A 12,273-nucleotide genomic window follows, 5' to 3' on the forward strand; every position below is an offset into this window, starting at 1 on the left:
TTCTACAACAGTGCGTGGCAGCCAAAGTGGTGTAGTAGTTAGAGGTGCTGGGAGGCCTGGGTTTGAATTTCCACTCCACTTGCTGGGTGACCTTGGGCCAGTCACGTACACTCAGCTGGACCTATCTGACAGGGTTATTGTGAAGATAAAATGTATTAGTTATATTAGTTATATTTATATGCTACCAATTCCAAAACAGCTGGCTCAGAATAGAGGATAGATGAGCAACGTAAGCTGTTTTAGATCTCCATTGGGGAGAAAAGTGGAGTACAAATTATAGTACTGTATTTAGAACAAAGTTTGAGTCCAGTGACACCTTTAAGACCAACAGAGTTTAATTTGGGGTCTAAGCTTTTGTGTGCATCTTATCCCCTTGTACTGTGCATGTACAGGGCTGTAAATATATTCTGAGTTTTATTTGCTTAGAATCATAGTTGGAAGGCATCTCAAGAGTTATTTAGTCCAACCCCTTGTACAATGCAGGAACTCACAACAACCTGCCTACCCACAGTGACCCCAACTGCTTGCCTCAGTGATCCCTCAACCACCGAAAATCTCCAAAATCCAGCCTAGCCTGGAGGAAATTCACCAACCATCCCTTAGTGGTGATCAGCAATTCCCTGGGTATGCAAGGAAGGGCCACAAGAGATATATCCCTTCCTGCCCACCCACTCATAATCTGCCTAAATTCATAAAAATCAGCATTTCTGATGACTATCTAGCCTCTGCTTAAAAACTCCCAAAGAAGGAGAACCCACCGCCTCTTGAGGAAGCCTGTTCCATTGAGGAACTGCTCTAACTGTCAGGAACTTCGTCCGGATGTTTAGCTGAAAACCCAGCCTCTATTTAAAACTGGCTACAAGTGGGGGACTAGGGAATCAAATCCGGCTCACCAGATTAAAAGTTTGCACTCTTAACCACTACGCCAAACTGGCTCATCCTGTATTCTGATTTTGTCTTCTGCTGTGTTTGCTACTCCTCCCAGTTTAGTGTCATCTTCAAATTCTCTATTCCTTCATCCAAATCATTTATAAATCTGTCCAACATCACAGGGCCCAGGAGAGACCCTTGAGGCACTCCACTCATCCCTCGCAGAAGATGATGAACCTTTTACATGCACTCCTTGGGTGTGATCTGTCAACCAGTTCTCAGTCCACCTAATATTAATAGGATCCATACTGCATTTTGCCAACTTGTCAATAAGAATATCATGTGGAACCTTATCAAAAGCTTTACTGAAATCAAGGTAAACTATGTCCACAGCATTCCCCTGGTCTAACGATGTAATAATTTTCTCAAAAAAGAGATGAGGTTAGTTTGACATGACTTGTTCTTGAGAGAGCCATGCTGACTCTTAGTAATTACAGCCATCTGCTCTAGCTTCTCAAAGACCAACTGTTTGATGATTTGTTATCACAGTTTTGAAGTTTGCTTATCTTCCACCCCAGCATTGGCCACACATAGTGAAGTGTTGATGAAATGGAAAACCTAGAAACTTGCTTTTCCCATTTAAAAGAGATAGCATATAATTGGGATGTTCAGTACTAGATTCTGCACCATTATGTCCATTGTTGTGAGTGCCAGTGTGGAGCGATGGCAGACCCAAGCTTGAATACTTCTCTCCCATGGGTGACCCGGGGTATCTCTCTCCCTCTCTCAGCCTAACCTACCTCATGGGTGTTGGATCGGCTAAAACGGAGAAAGGTGGGAATGATCTTGTAAGCTGCTTGACGTCCCCATTAAGGAGAAAAGTAGGATGAATGTGTTTAAACAAATAAACCTCTTGTGGCGCAGAGTGGTAAGGCAGCCGTCTGAAAGATTTGCCCATGAGGCTGGGAGTTCGATCCCAGCAGCCGGCTCAAGGTTGACTCAGCCTTCCATCCTTCCGAGGTCGGTAAAATGAGTACCCAGCTTGCTGGGGGGTAAAACGGTAATGACTGGGGAAGGCACTGGCAAACCACCCCGTATTGAGTCTGCCATGAAAACGCTAGAGGGCATCACCCCAAGGGTCAGATATGACTTGGTGCTTGCACAGGGGATACCTTTACCTTTTTAAACAAATAAACAACTGAGGAAGTCCAGATTGCAAGGAGGTCTTGATTTCCAATCCCACTATTTGTGCCGGCTGAACTGATTGCAACCTCCAAGTTCTAGCAAAGTGCCTGTTTTTTGGGGATTCTAGAAACATGGTCTTGCTCTACCCCAGCTCTGGACCAATCTGATGACACACTTCAGCTGTTCATGAAAATCAGGATTTGTGTACTGGTTAAGAGCCAACGTAATTTGGGGGTTAAGAGCAGTGGCCTCTAACCTGAAGAACTGGGTTTGCTTCTCCATTCCTCCTCCAAATGCAGCCAGCTGGGTGACCTTGGGCTACTCACAGTTCTCTTGGTCTGTTCTCACAGAGCGCTCTCAGCCCTATCTTCCTCACAGGGTGTCTGTTGTGGGGAGAGGAAAGGAAGGGGATTGTTAGTCGCTTTGAGGCTCCTTCAGGTAGTGAGAAGCAGGCTATAAAAACCAACTCTACTTCAAACTCTTCCAATTTTTGCACACCATATATTTGTAATGCTCGGTTGTGGGGAGTATTGGCAGAGGCCTCTCCCTCATGGGATATGTGCTCTGGAATGCTTACCAGCCACTATGCCTGAGCCAATCCCTGTCTACACTTAGAAGCCCAGTGCAGATTCAAATCCCAGTGAAGATTCCGTCTTCAGGCAGGTTTGGGGACTGTGAGATTCTCCCCCCCCCCCCCCAGATTTCTGTTCTGATTTTATGATATTATTGTATTTGGGGTGGGGGGGATCTGTTACATTTTTACATTTAAAAAAGAGGAGGAGAGGGCTTGATTTAGCAGATGACTGTGTAGAAGGGGAGTCCAAGCTACGTAAACCTGCAATTCAACTTTGGGCGAAATGTGGTGGCAGTGACATTGCTTTGGGGTCTTGTAGCCGGCTTGCGACGGAGCTTCCGGCTGAGCCGAAAGGAGAAGCAAAGCAGCCAGCCCGAAACCAGGCAAGCTGAACCGACTCAGACCTCCGAGCTCCTCACCTACGAGGAAGTTACCAAGTACCAGCAGCAGCCAGGTGACAGGAAGAGACTGGTGGTTTTGATTGGTGAGTCACTCTGTGAGGGAGGCACACAGTTGCCCCGCTGGGGACCAGTTTCTAAAAAAAGAGGTGCCAGAGCTCAAACCCATCTCTTTCCAAACCCCAGAGGACAGAAGAGTAATCCCCAGAGGCACTTGTCTCCTCAGCAAGGTGTGAGGCACTCGGGGGTGGGTGGGGAGGAGGCATTTTCAACACAATCCTAGTTTCATAGTCGGTCCCACTAATAGTGCAGAGAGGACATCAGTTGTAGATGGAACCAGGCAGTTTCAAAGGAGCGTGTACATTTTATTGCATCGGAAATCAATGGCAAAAAGGGTGTGAAGTGTGTGGATTAGACTGTTGTAGTCATGGGGAAGTCATTTTCTCTCAAGGTATCTGCACACACGTTTATATGGAGTTGGTATGCCAGGCTTCGTGGAAGGGTTTCCATGAATATATGGGCTTTCAAGCGGTCCCTGGTTTGAGAATTATCCCGGCCTCAACTTCAAGGCCCTTCTTTCAAAGCCAGTGACAGCCCTCTGTGTGACAGTCCCCCATTTCCCCATTCTTTCCACTCTCATGATTCCATTTTTTCTAGGAGAGGTTTTGTTCTGATTTTTTAGCCTTTGTATGGAATGAGAAGCATGTGCTGTGTAGTGTACGGATGGTCTTTGTGCTACCACCACATGTACTTGATAGGTATTTTTATTCCTAAACCTAACTGTAACTTGTATATGAATTGAAGACGACTCTTTCTGGATGGCACACATGCAAGTTTTCATTTGCTGTAGGGATAAACAAAATAATTCCTGTAAGGTACTTTACAGGCAATAGGCAAAATGGATGACATAGAATCTCTGAAGAAATTCTGAAGACAGTGTAGAGGAATTTTTGGAATTTTTGGAATTTGAGGAATAGGAAGCATTAGTTCGCTTTCTCTCTGCTTCTAATGGGAGCTTCCACGACTTTCTCCACACCAGGGGAGTGGCATAAGCTGTCTCTATTGTGGGTGTGTGCATCTCCCCTTCAAGAAGAGGCATGAACATTTTGCTTCAGACATGGTGAAGAACAGGGATGGGAAGAATAAGACACCTTTGTGCATCTTGTTCCTTCCATTATGTTCCAAGCCCCACCCCTGGTCACAGGCAGGGATGTTAGAGTAAAATGAGGTTTATTCCCAGCATGTATTCCCCCCTTCCTTTTGCTGTAGGGCAGCATGTCCACCTGCTCTGCCCACTGACACACCTTTCTCCTCTGTCCTCTCAGGTTCTTTGGGGTCCCGATTAAATGAGCTCAAGCAGAAGGTGGTAGCAGAGAACCCACAGGAGTATGGCGTTGCTGTGCCACGTAAGTACCCTTTTAAAGTACCGTTTCTACCCCCTGCTCTCGCTCCCCTTCCAGAGCACGAGGATCATGTATTTGCAACCTGACAGTTGTTGATGAGTTGCTGAATGCAACCTGAGAAGTGTAGGCATAAGTGGGAGCTCTGTGGAGTAGGAATAAGAGGGAGCAGATATCCAGGGATCCGGGCAGCAGCAGTAGGCAAGGAGCCAGCAAGGGAGAGCAAGAGGCAAATGCTATGAAACAGTATAGTGTTCAGAAGGACATTTTTACAAAGGAATTAGAATAGCAATTAATGGAACAACACAGGAGATTGCTTCCAAAAGGGATAGTAATGAACTCTGTTCATTGTTTGTATCACCTATTTTTTCATTGCTATGTTGTCTATTTATGAATCTCTTTTCTTCATTCTGGCATGCCACACCTTAGGTCAGTTTGCATTTGCATGGTTGCTCAAGTTCTGTAATCCTAGTCCTTCTGCACTCTGTACTGGAGGTGTTTTCTGTCTGATTGGATTGCTTTTCATATTTTGCAATCTGAGATTCCATAAGCTATATAAGGAGCTGTTGTTATTGTTGTTGTTGTTGCTGATGATAGGCAAAAGGAGCAGAATTAGACAGGAAAGGGTTAAGGAAGGGACATAGTTCTAGTGAGAACCAGCTTGGTGTAGTGCTTAAGAATGGCAGCCCCTAATCTTGGGGAGCCAGGTTCAGTTCCCCACTCCTCCTCCACATGCAGCCAGCTTGGGCCAGTCACTGTTCTCTCAGGGCTCTCTCAGCCTCACCTCCCTCACAGGGTGTCTATAGTGGGGAGAGGAAGGGAATGTGATTGTAAGCTGCTTTGAGACTCCTTCTGAATAGCGAAAAGCGAGGTACAAAAACAACAGCTCTTCTTGTAGTGTTATTTGGGCCTGAGGTTTATATTGAAACTGCTAGCAAATGAGAATGGGAGCCAGTTAGGGCCTGGAGGAAAACCACCTTGAGTCTATAAAACAGGAGATGAACATTTAAAATATGTAAGGCAAAAATGTTCTAATGTTTCTTCCAGCTCTCTGGGCTAGCTCTGTGATAGAGGAAACTGCCCAGGTTCTCCCCAGGAGCCATATTCTGATTTCATTGAGGATGAGTGTTGTTTATTACAATCGCTGGTCACCCTCTTCAAGAACAGTTGCCTCCTAAATCCATTGCCAGGGGTATAGAAAAACATGTTCAGTTGGACATCAGGAAGCTTTCCCTTACTTTTAAAAAGAAGTAGGATCTTGCAGATCCAAGTTTAAATTCCTGTTTTGGCTTATACACTTGCTGGGTGACCCTGGACTAGTTACAGTCTCTCAGCCTAACCTACCTTACAGGGGGGTTGTTGTGGGAATAATATGGAGGAGGAAAGAATGTGGTTGCAGACTGCTTTCAGTCCCCCCTGGTGAGAAAGGTAGGATATAAATAAATAGATCTTCAAACATTGGGAGACTCAGCCAGCTTCAGCTAAGCATACCTGGACTTGCTCAGCTACCCTGTACTCTGACATGAAATACATGAAAGCTTAGTTTAAGGTTAGTTTAAACCTGTCCATGAAAAAGACAGGGAGAGTTTTATTTCTTTGGCAAAATTTGGCTCTCCATTATATAGAAAGGGAGAACTCCAAGAACACACTGCAGGTCCTCCAGTGGAGCCAGATGAAAGTCGTCATCAAAGAACAATAAGAATAGGTGGAGGACATCTCAAGTGCAGAGTAAAAGCCATCTGAAGCAGAGGTGCCCTTCAAACTCTGCTTGGGATGTCAGCCTCAGTAGCTAGTGTGTTGCATTGAAGTTGGAACAGATCTGACAATACTTTCAGCTGGAAAGTATGCTTTACTGTTTGGGAAAGCTTTATTGAGCAGATGTAGCAGAGGATCGTGTTTCCTTTTCCTTCCACTCATCTTTAGTTCTACTCATTCAAAATTGTCACATATAGATCAGCCATTGACCCTAACAATCCAGAAGCTACAGCTTTGTAGATAATAGGAAGGCACCTGAGTGCAAGGCTTGAAAGAAGAACTGTTCCTGACAGTCACAGCGGTTTCTCCGTGGAACAGGCTTCCTCGGGAGTTGGGAAGTGCTCCCAGCTCCTCACTTTGGATCATTAGAAGGCAAATGAAGATGGTTTGAATAAAGCTGTCCTAAATTGTTTTTAAATTTGGGGTTTGAAAAAGCCAGCTGGGTGACCTTGGGCTAGTCACAGCACCGATAAAGCTGATCTAACTGTTCTGACAGAGCAGGAATATCAGGGCTCTCTCAGCTCACCTGCTTCATAGAATCACAGAATCATAGAGTTGGAAGGGGCCATACAGGCCATCTAGTCCAACCCCCTGCTCAACGCAGGATTAGCCCTAAGCATCCTAAAGCATCCAAGAAACCTTCACAGGGTATCTGTTGTGGGGAGAGGAAGGGGAAGGTCCTTGCAAGCTGCTTTGAGACTGCTTCAGGTAGAGAAAAGCAGCATCTTCTTCATCTTTGCACCAAGTTGTCTATTATTGTGGCATTTGGTAGAAACCTCACATTATCATGGGATGGGGGGGGCATATAGTATTGAACCTCCCTAAAGAGTTTAGTTTGGCAGGTGCTGGCAGAGAGGTCAGTGAGATTAGATGTTATATATCTAACATCGAGCAAGTGGATGTTCTGAAGCCTCTGTTATTGCTTTACGTACATTCACATGTGACTCACCATGGGGACTGTGTGAGGCTAGAAGTTGAAACTGTTCCTTAAACGCAGCTGCGTTTTTGATGACAGGTCAGAGCTGATCCCCTCACTGCTCATGATGTGAGGCAGAAATCATGAGCTGAGCTAAATGTATGTGTATAGCAATGTCCTAAAGGAATCAAGAAACATCCCAGAGCATCATAAATCATGTGCGTGTATGCGTGCGCTAGGCATAATCCAGTCCCAATGCCCAGTTCAGCTGCATGTTTCTGATGATTTGAGAGCTGGGCAGATGAGCCTTGGATTCACAGGGGATCCCTATTGCAGATGGTACCTTCTACCTTGAAGGGTTACTGATGCACCTGGGCAGGGGAGGGGAGAGTACTTCTCATGCCAGCTGAAGGGGGAGGGTCTCCTGCCTCCCATGGGATTCTCCTTGGTCTGTTTGCTGCGATTCTTAACATACTCTTCAGTGTCCCCAGTCCCCAGGGCACTGTGGCTAGAAAGAGCTGTCATGGAAATAGTATTTGAGCAGACAGATATCTGTCTCAGAACAGCTTGGGCTTATAAGGGTTGGAAAGGATTAGAAGGATATCTACTACCCTGATCCTTGCTTGTGGAAGGAGTGGTAGGGTTTAAATTTGACAAAAAAAAATCAAAAGCAAAGTTTATCTGAATGATCATAGACCCACCAGACTCATCTAAGAAGCTCAGATCACGAAGTCTTATTATGGTACAGAGGGCAAAGCAAGATGGCCATGGGAGACTTCAGCAAGTGAGCCATGCCGCATATTGCAAAGAGTGAGTATAACTCCCAGGCAGTCTAGCCAGTCTGGTTTAGGGGGCAATGCCTTCTTGACTCCAGATTATAGTGATCAGTCAACGCCTGAATCTGAAAGAAATCCACCTTAAGTGACTCCAGAAGAAAATGCTGTTTATTGGGGGGGGGGGGGGGGGATGCTTGCTGGTTATGACACAGATTGATCTTCTTGGGAAGGTCAGGAGAGGCCTCTCCAAAATGAACATGTAGGGGAAAGAGGCTCTTCCTGAGCTGCTAATAAAAGCTGCTGAATTCCATTTTAGATCCATCACTGTCGGGGGGGGGGGGGAGGGTCTTTGTTTCTCAGTTTTATTATTCAAGTTCTTTCATTTGTTTATGGGCAGTCCTCTACTGTTTGGTTGCATTTCTTTCCATTGTGAAATCAGCCTTGAGCCTCAACAGTTATGGTGGGCTGTAAATCAAACCAATATTCCAAGTAAACCATTCAAGAGTTTTACATTCCTGTAGTAAGGAGGCCTTTTGATGTGCTCTTCTTTAAAGCTAGAGCTTCTCTACTCTCTTCAATGTGCTCTTTTTAAGGCACTGAACCTCTGCAGTTTAATGTTCCTTAGAAGTCCATGTTCTTCAGTTATATTTACTGAAGGTTGCTAAGAGTGAAAAATGTGTCGGTTTTTTTTTTGGCACTGAGAGCCTATCTGAGCCAATACATAGTTACAGTTTTGTACAAAAGCTGTTGAGCAGCACAGATTTAGAAGGAATGAATGTTGGGCCAGAACTGGGAATGTCTCACCTCCATAGCATCCTTTCTGCATCTTACTGCCATCTGCTTGGTATGCAAAAGGTCCCAGGTTCAATCCCTGACATCTTCAGTTAAAGGGATCAGATAGGAGGTGAGGGAAGGACCTCTAAATGACACTTTGGAGAGCTTTGGGACATGAGTGACTTTGATGGGCATGTGACTGGCTATAAGGCAGCTTGGTGTGTGTGCATCCGTGTGCGCACACAAATTTCTGAATTAAAAAAACCCACAACAGTTGTCTGGGGAGTTCTAACAAAATATATTGTTGCCCCTTCCTTCCTGCCTTTTCTCCTAGACAGAAGAAAAAAGAGCCCAGCAGGATTTGACTACAGCTCTTGATGGCCTTTTTGTTTTCCCTTACGATATGATATGGGCAAGAGGCTATGTTTACAGTCCTATCAAACTTGGTTTTTACACATCCTGTTGCTAGACTCTGTTTGGTGCAGGTGTCTGTTTGCCTTGTCTTAAGTTATAGACCATGGAGGATATGCCTCTCGCCTCAGAAAGATAAGCAAGGGTTGCTGAGGCACCGAACAGGCAACCCAACACCTAATACATCATAGTGGGAGTGTGGTATAGCAGTTAGAGTAGGATCTAACTATATGAAATGCTGTTCCCAGGTATGTCCCTGGGTCTGCTGCAGAGGCTGTTGAGAAGGCATACGTGGAGAGTTGTCAGCTGCATGCAACTCTGATCAAACTGCAGACATGCAGAGCCATAAAGTTCCCCTTTCTACTGTGCCACTTTCCTGACCTGGAACACAGCTGCTGTCGGCCCCATTGGGGAAACGTAAGCATAGCCCCCAAGAGGGCCAATGTTGGCACAGAGTGGGAAAAACAGGGGCGCACCACAAAGGAACCTATATGTTCCTAGGATGGCAGCCATTGAGGCCCTCGCCCCAAACCTCAAGGATGAAAGGGCTGCTTGGGAGGAGGGACTCTCTGGCACTGCTGCTGCTGTCAGAGGCTGGACCAGGTGGGACGGGATACAGAGTGTCGCAGAGAGAGAGAGAATTTAGTCAGGATGGTAGAGAACCATTTAAATTTAAAAGAGTCTCTCAATAATCTAGAGATGGCCGTAGCCAAAGGATAGAGTCTGGGTGGCAGGTTAACATGGATAGAGAGGTTATCGAGAGGCATTTAGCTGCACTGGATGAGTTCAAATCCCCTGGTCCGGAAGAAATGCACCCGAGAGTACTCAAAGAACTTTCCAGAGAACTTGCACAGCCCTTGTCCATCATCTTCAGGACCTCTTTAAGGACTGGAGATGTCCCGGAGGACTGGAAGAGAGCAAACGTTATTCTGATCTTCAAAAAAGGGAGGAAGGATGACCCGGGAAACTACAGACCAGTGAGTCTGACCTCTGTTGTGGGGAAGATAATGGAGCAGATATTAAAGGGAGCGATCTGCAAACATCTGGAAGACAATTTGGTGATCCAGGGAAGTCAGCATGGATTTGTCTCCAACAGGTCCTGCCAGACCAACCTGGTTTTCTTTTTTGAGCAAGTGACAGGTTTGCTGGATCAGGGAAATTCGGTTGATGTCGTTTACTTGGATTTTAGTAAAGCTTTTGACAAGGTTCCCCATGATGTTCTGATGGATAAGTTGAAGGACTGCAATCTGGATTTTCAGATAGTTAAGTGGATAGGGAATTGGTTAGAGAACCGCACTCAAAGAGTTGTTGTCAGTGGTGTTTCATCAGACTGGAGAGAAGTGAGTAGCGGGGTACCTCAGGGCTCAATGCTCGGCCCGGTACTTTTTAACATATTTATTAATGATCTAGATGAGGGGGTGGAGGGACTACTCATCAAGTTTGCAGATGACACCAAATTGGGAGGACTGGCAAATACTCCGGAAGATAGAGACAGAGTTCAACGAGATCTGAACACAATGGAAAAATGGGCAAATGAGAACAAGATGCAATTTAATAAAGATAAGTGTAAAGTTCTGCATCTGGGTCAGAAAAATGAAAAGCATGCCTACTGGATGGGGGATACGCTTCTAGGTAGCACTGTGTGTGAACGAGACCTTGGGGTACTTGTGGACTGTAAACTAAACATGAGCAGGCAGTGTGATGCAGTGGTAAAAAAGGCAAATGCCATTTTGGGCTGTATCAACAGGGGCATCACATCAAAATCACAAGATGTCATAGATGGATACACACTTTTCTTGGATGCTTTAGGATGCTTAGGGCTGATCCTGCGTTGAGCAGGGGGTTGGACTAGATGGCCTGTATGGCCCCTTCCAACTCTATGATTCTATGATTCTATAAACAGGCCAATAAACTATCTGATCAAATCCTGAAATGCAGTTTTAGCCAATATTTGAAGGTGGAAATCCAGCTCTTAGTTTTGAGAAAATTATGGCTGATTTCAAGACCTAAAGAGGAGGAAGGGACACAATTTGGAGTTCCCAAAATCTGCTGGAAAAACTGTCATTATCCAGTAGAGGTTGTAAGTCACTGATGTGTTGTACTATCTGTACTGTACTGTAATTGTAGTGTACAATTATTGGACCTAACAACATCACCTACACCATCAAAGGCTTATTCACTTGCTCATCTTCCAACATTGTATATGCCATCAAATGCCAACAATGCCCCTCTGTTCTGTACATAGGGCAAACAGTTCAAACCTTCTACCAAAGGATTAATGGACAAAGGTCTGACATCAAAAACCGCAGAACTGAAAAACCTGTAGGGGAACACTTCACCCTTCCAGGACATTCAATAAGGGACCTGAATGTTGCTGTTTTATTGCAAAGGAACTTCAAGAACAGGCTAGAAAGAGAGATTGCAGAAATGCACGTTATTACAACACTCAAAACAATGACATAGGTTTTTTAAATCTCACTATGCATGCTAACCTTATTTAACTAGTGTATCTACATTTCTCACAATTTATTTTATTTGGGACAATGTGACTGTAAGGTGATGTTAGTAATATGTAATTCTGAATTTAACTCTCTGGTCTCTGGACAAGATAGTTGCCAACAAAGCCTTTCACTTGCAGGAATGTTTCACACTTAGGTGGAGACGGATATAGCCAGCAATAAATGGCAAAGTGAAAGCCATTAATCATTAACATAGTTTTATTTCTCCTATGTTTTTGTGAACTACAACTGAATTCGAGGGGACTGATTGGCTGTTTTAGCAAAGAATTATCACATGGCTGCATTTGGATGTTGAGACACAGTTTACTGATTTAACAGAATTAACTTTTGCTTTATATTCCCACTGTCACGATGGTAGTTCATAGTCTGACAAACAGTGCTTGCACTCAAAAGCTCACGCCTTGAATAAATCTTTGTTGGTCGTAAAGGTGCTACTGGACTCTGATTTTGTTGTGCTACCTCACAAAGTTGTTGCGAGTATAAAGTGGAGGAGGCAAGAATGGCATAAATCATTTTGGGTCCCCATTGGGGAGAAGGGTGGGATAGAAAGAAAGAAAGAAAGAAAGAAAGAAAGAAAGAAAGAAAGAAAGAAAGAAAGAAAGAAAGAAAGAAAGAAAGAAAGAAAGAAAGAAAGAAAGAAAGAAAGAAAGAAAGAAAGAAAGAAAATATTGTGTCTAGGGTGATGGTGCCTACAA

At 44.6% G+C, this 12,273-nt stretch overlaps 1 protein-coding gene across 4 annotated transcripts in view; it reads left to right on the forward strand.

The window, feature by feature from the left end:
- Positions 1-12,273, forward strand: part of MPP3 (MAGUK p55 scaffold protein 3) — a 154,889-nt gene that overhangs the window by 116,967 nt on the left and 25,649 nt on the right. For 3 of the 4 annotated variants that reach the window (XM_077312864.1, XM_077312866.1, XM_077312865.1), the window contains 2 exons: positions 2,949-3,113; positions 4,353-4,433. In XM_077312864.1, the coding sequence (XP_077168979.1) occupies positions 2,949-3,113; positions 4,353-4,433 (246 nt within the window). The remainder of the gene's footprint in view (positions 1-2,948; positions 3,114-4,352; positions 4,434-12,273) is intronic. The other variant, XM_077312867.1, reaches the window with a different exon arrangement.

The sequence above is a fragment of the Paroedura picta genome, chromosome 16 (genome assembly GCF_049243985.1).
Source record: "Paroedura picta isolate Pp20150507F chromosome 16, Ppicta_v3.0, whole genome shotgun sequence".
Taxonomy (NCBI): Eukaryota; Metazoa; Chordata; class Lepidosauria; order Squamata; family Gekkonidae; genus Paroedura; species Paroedura picta.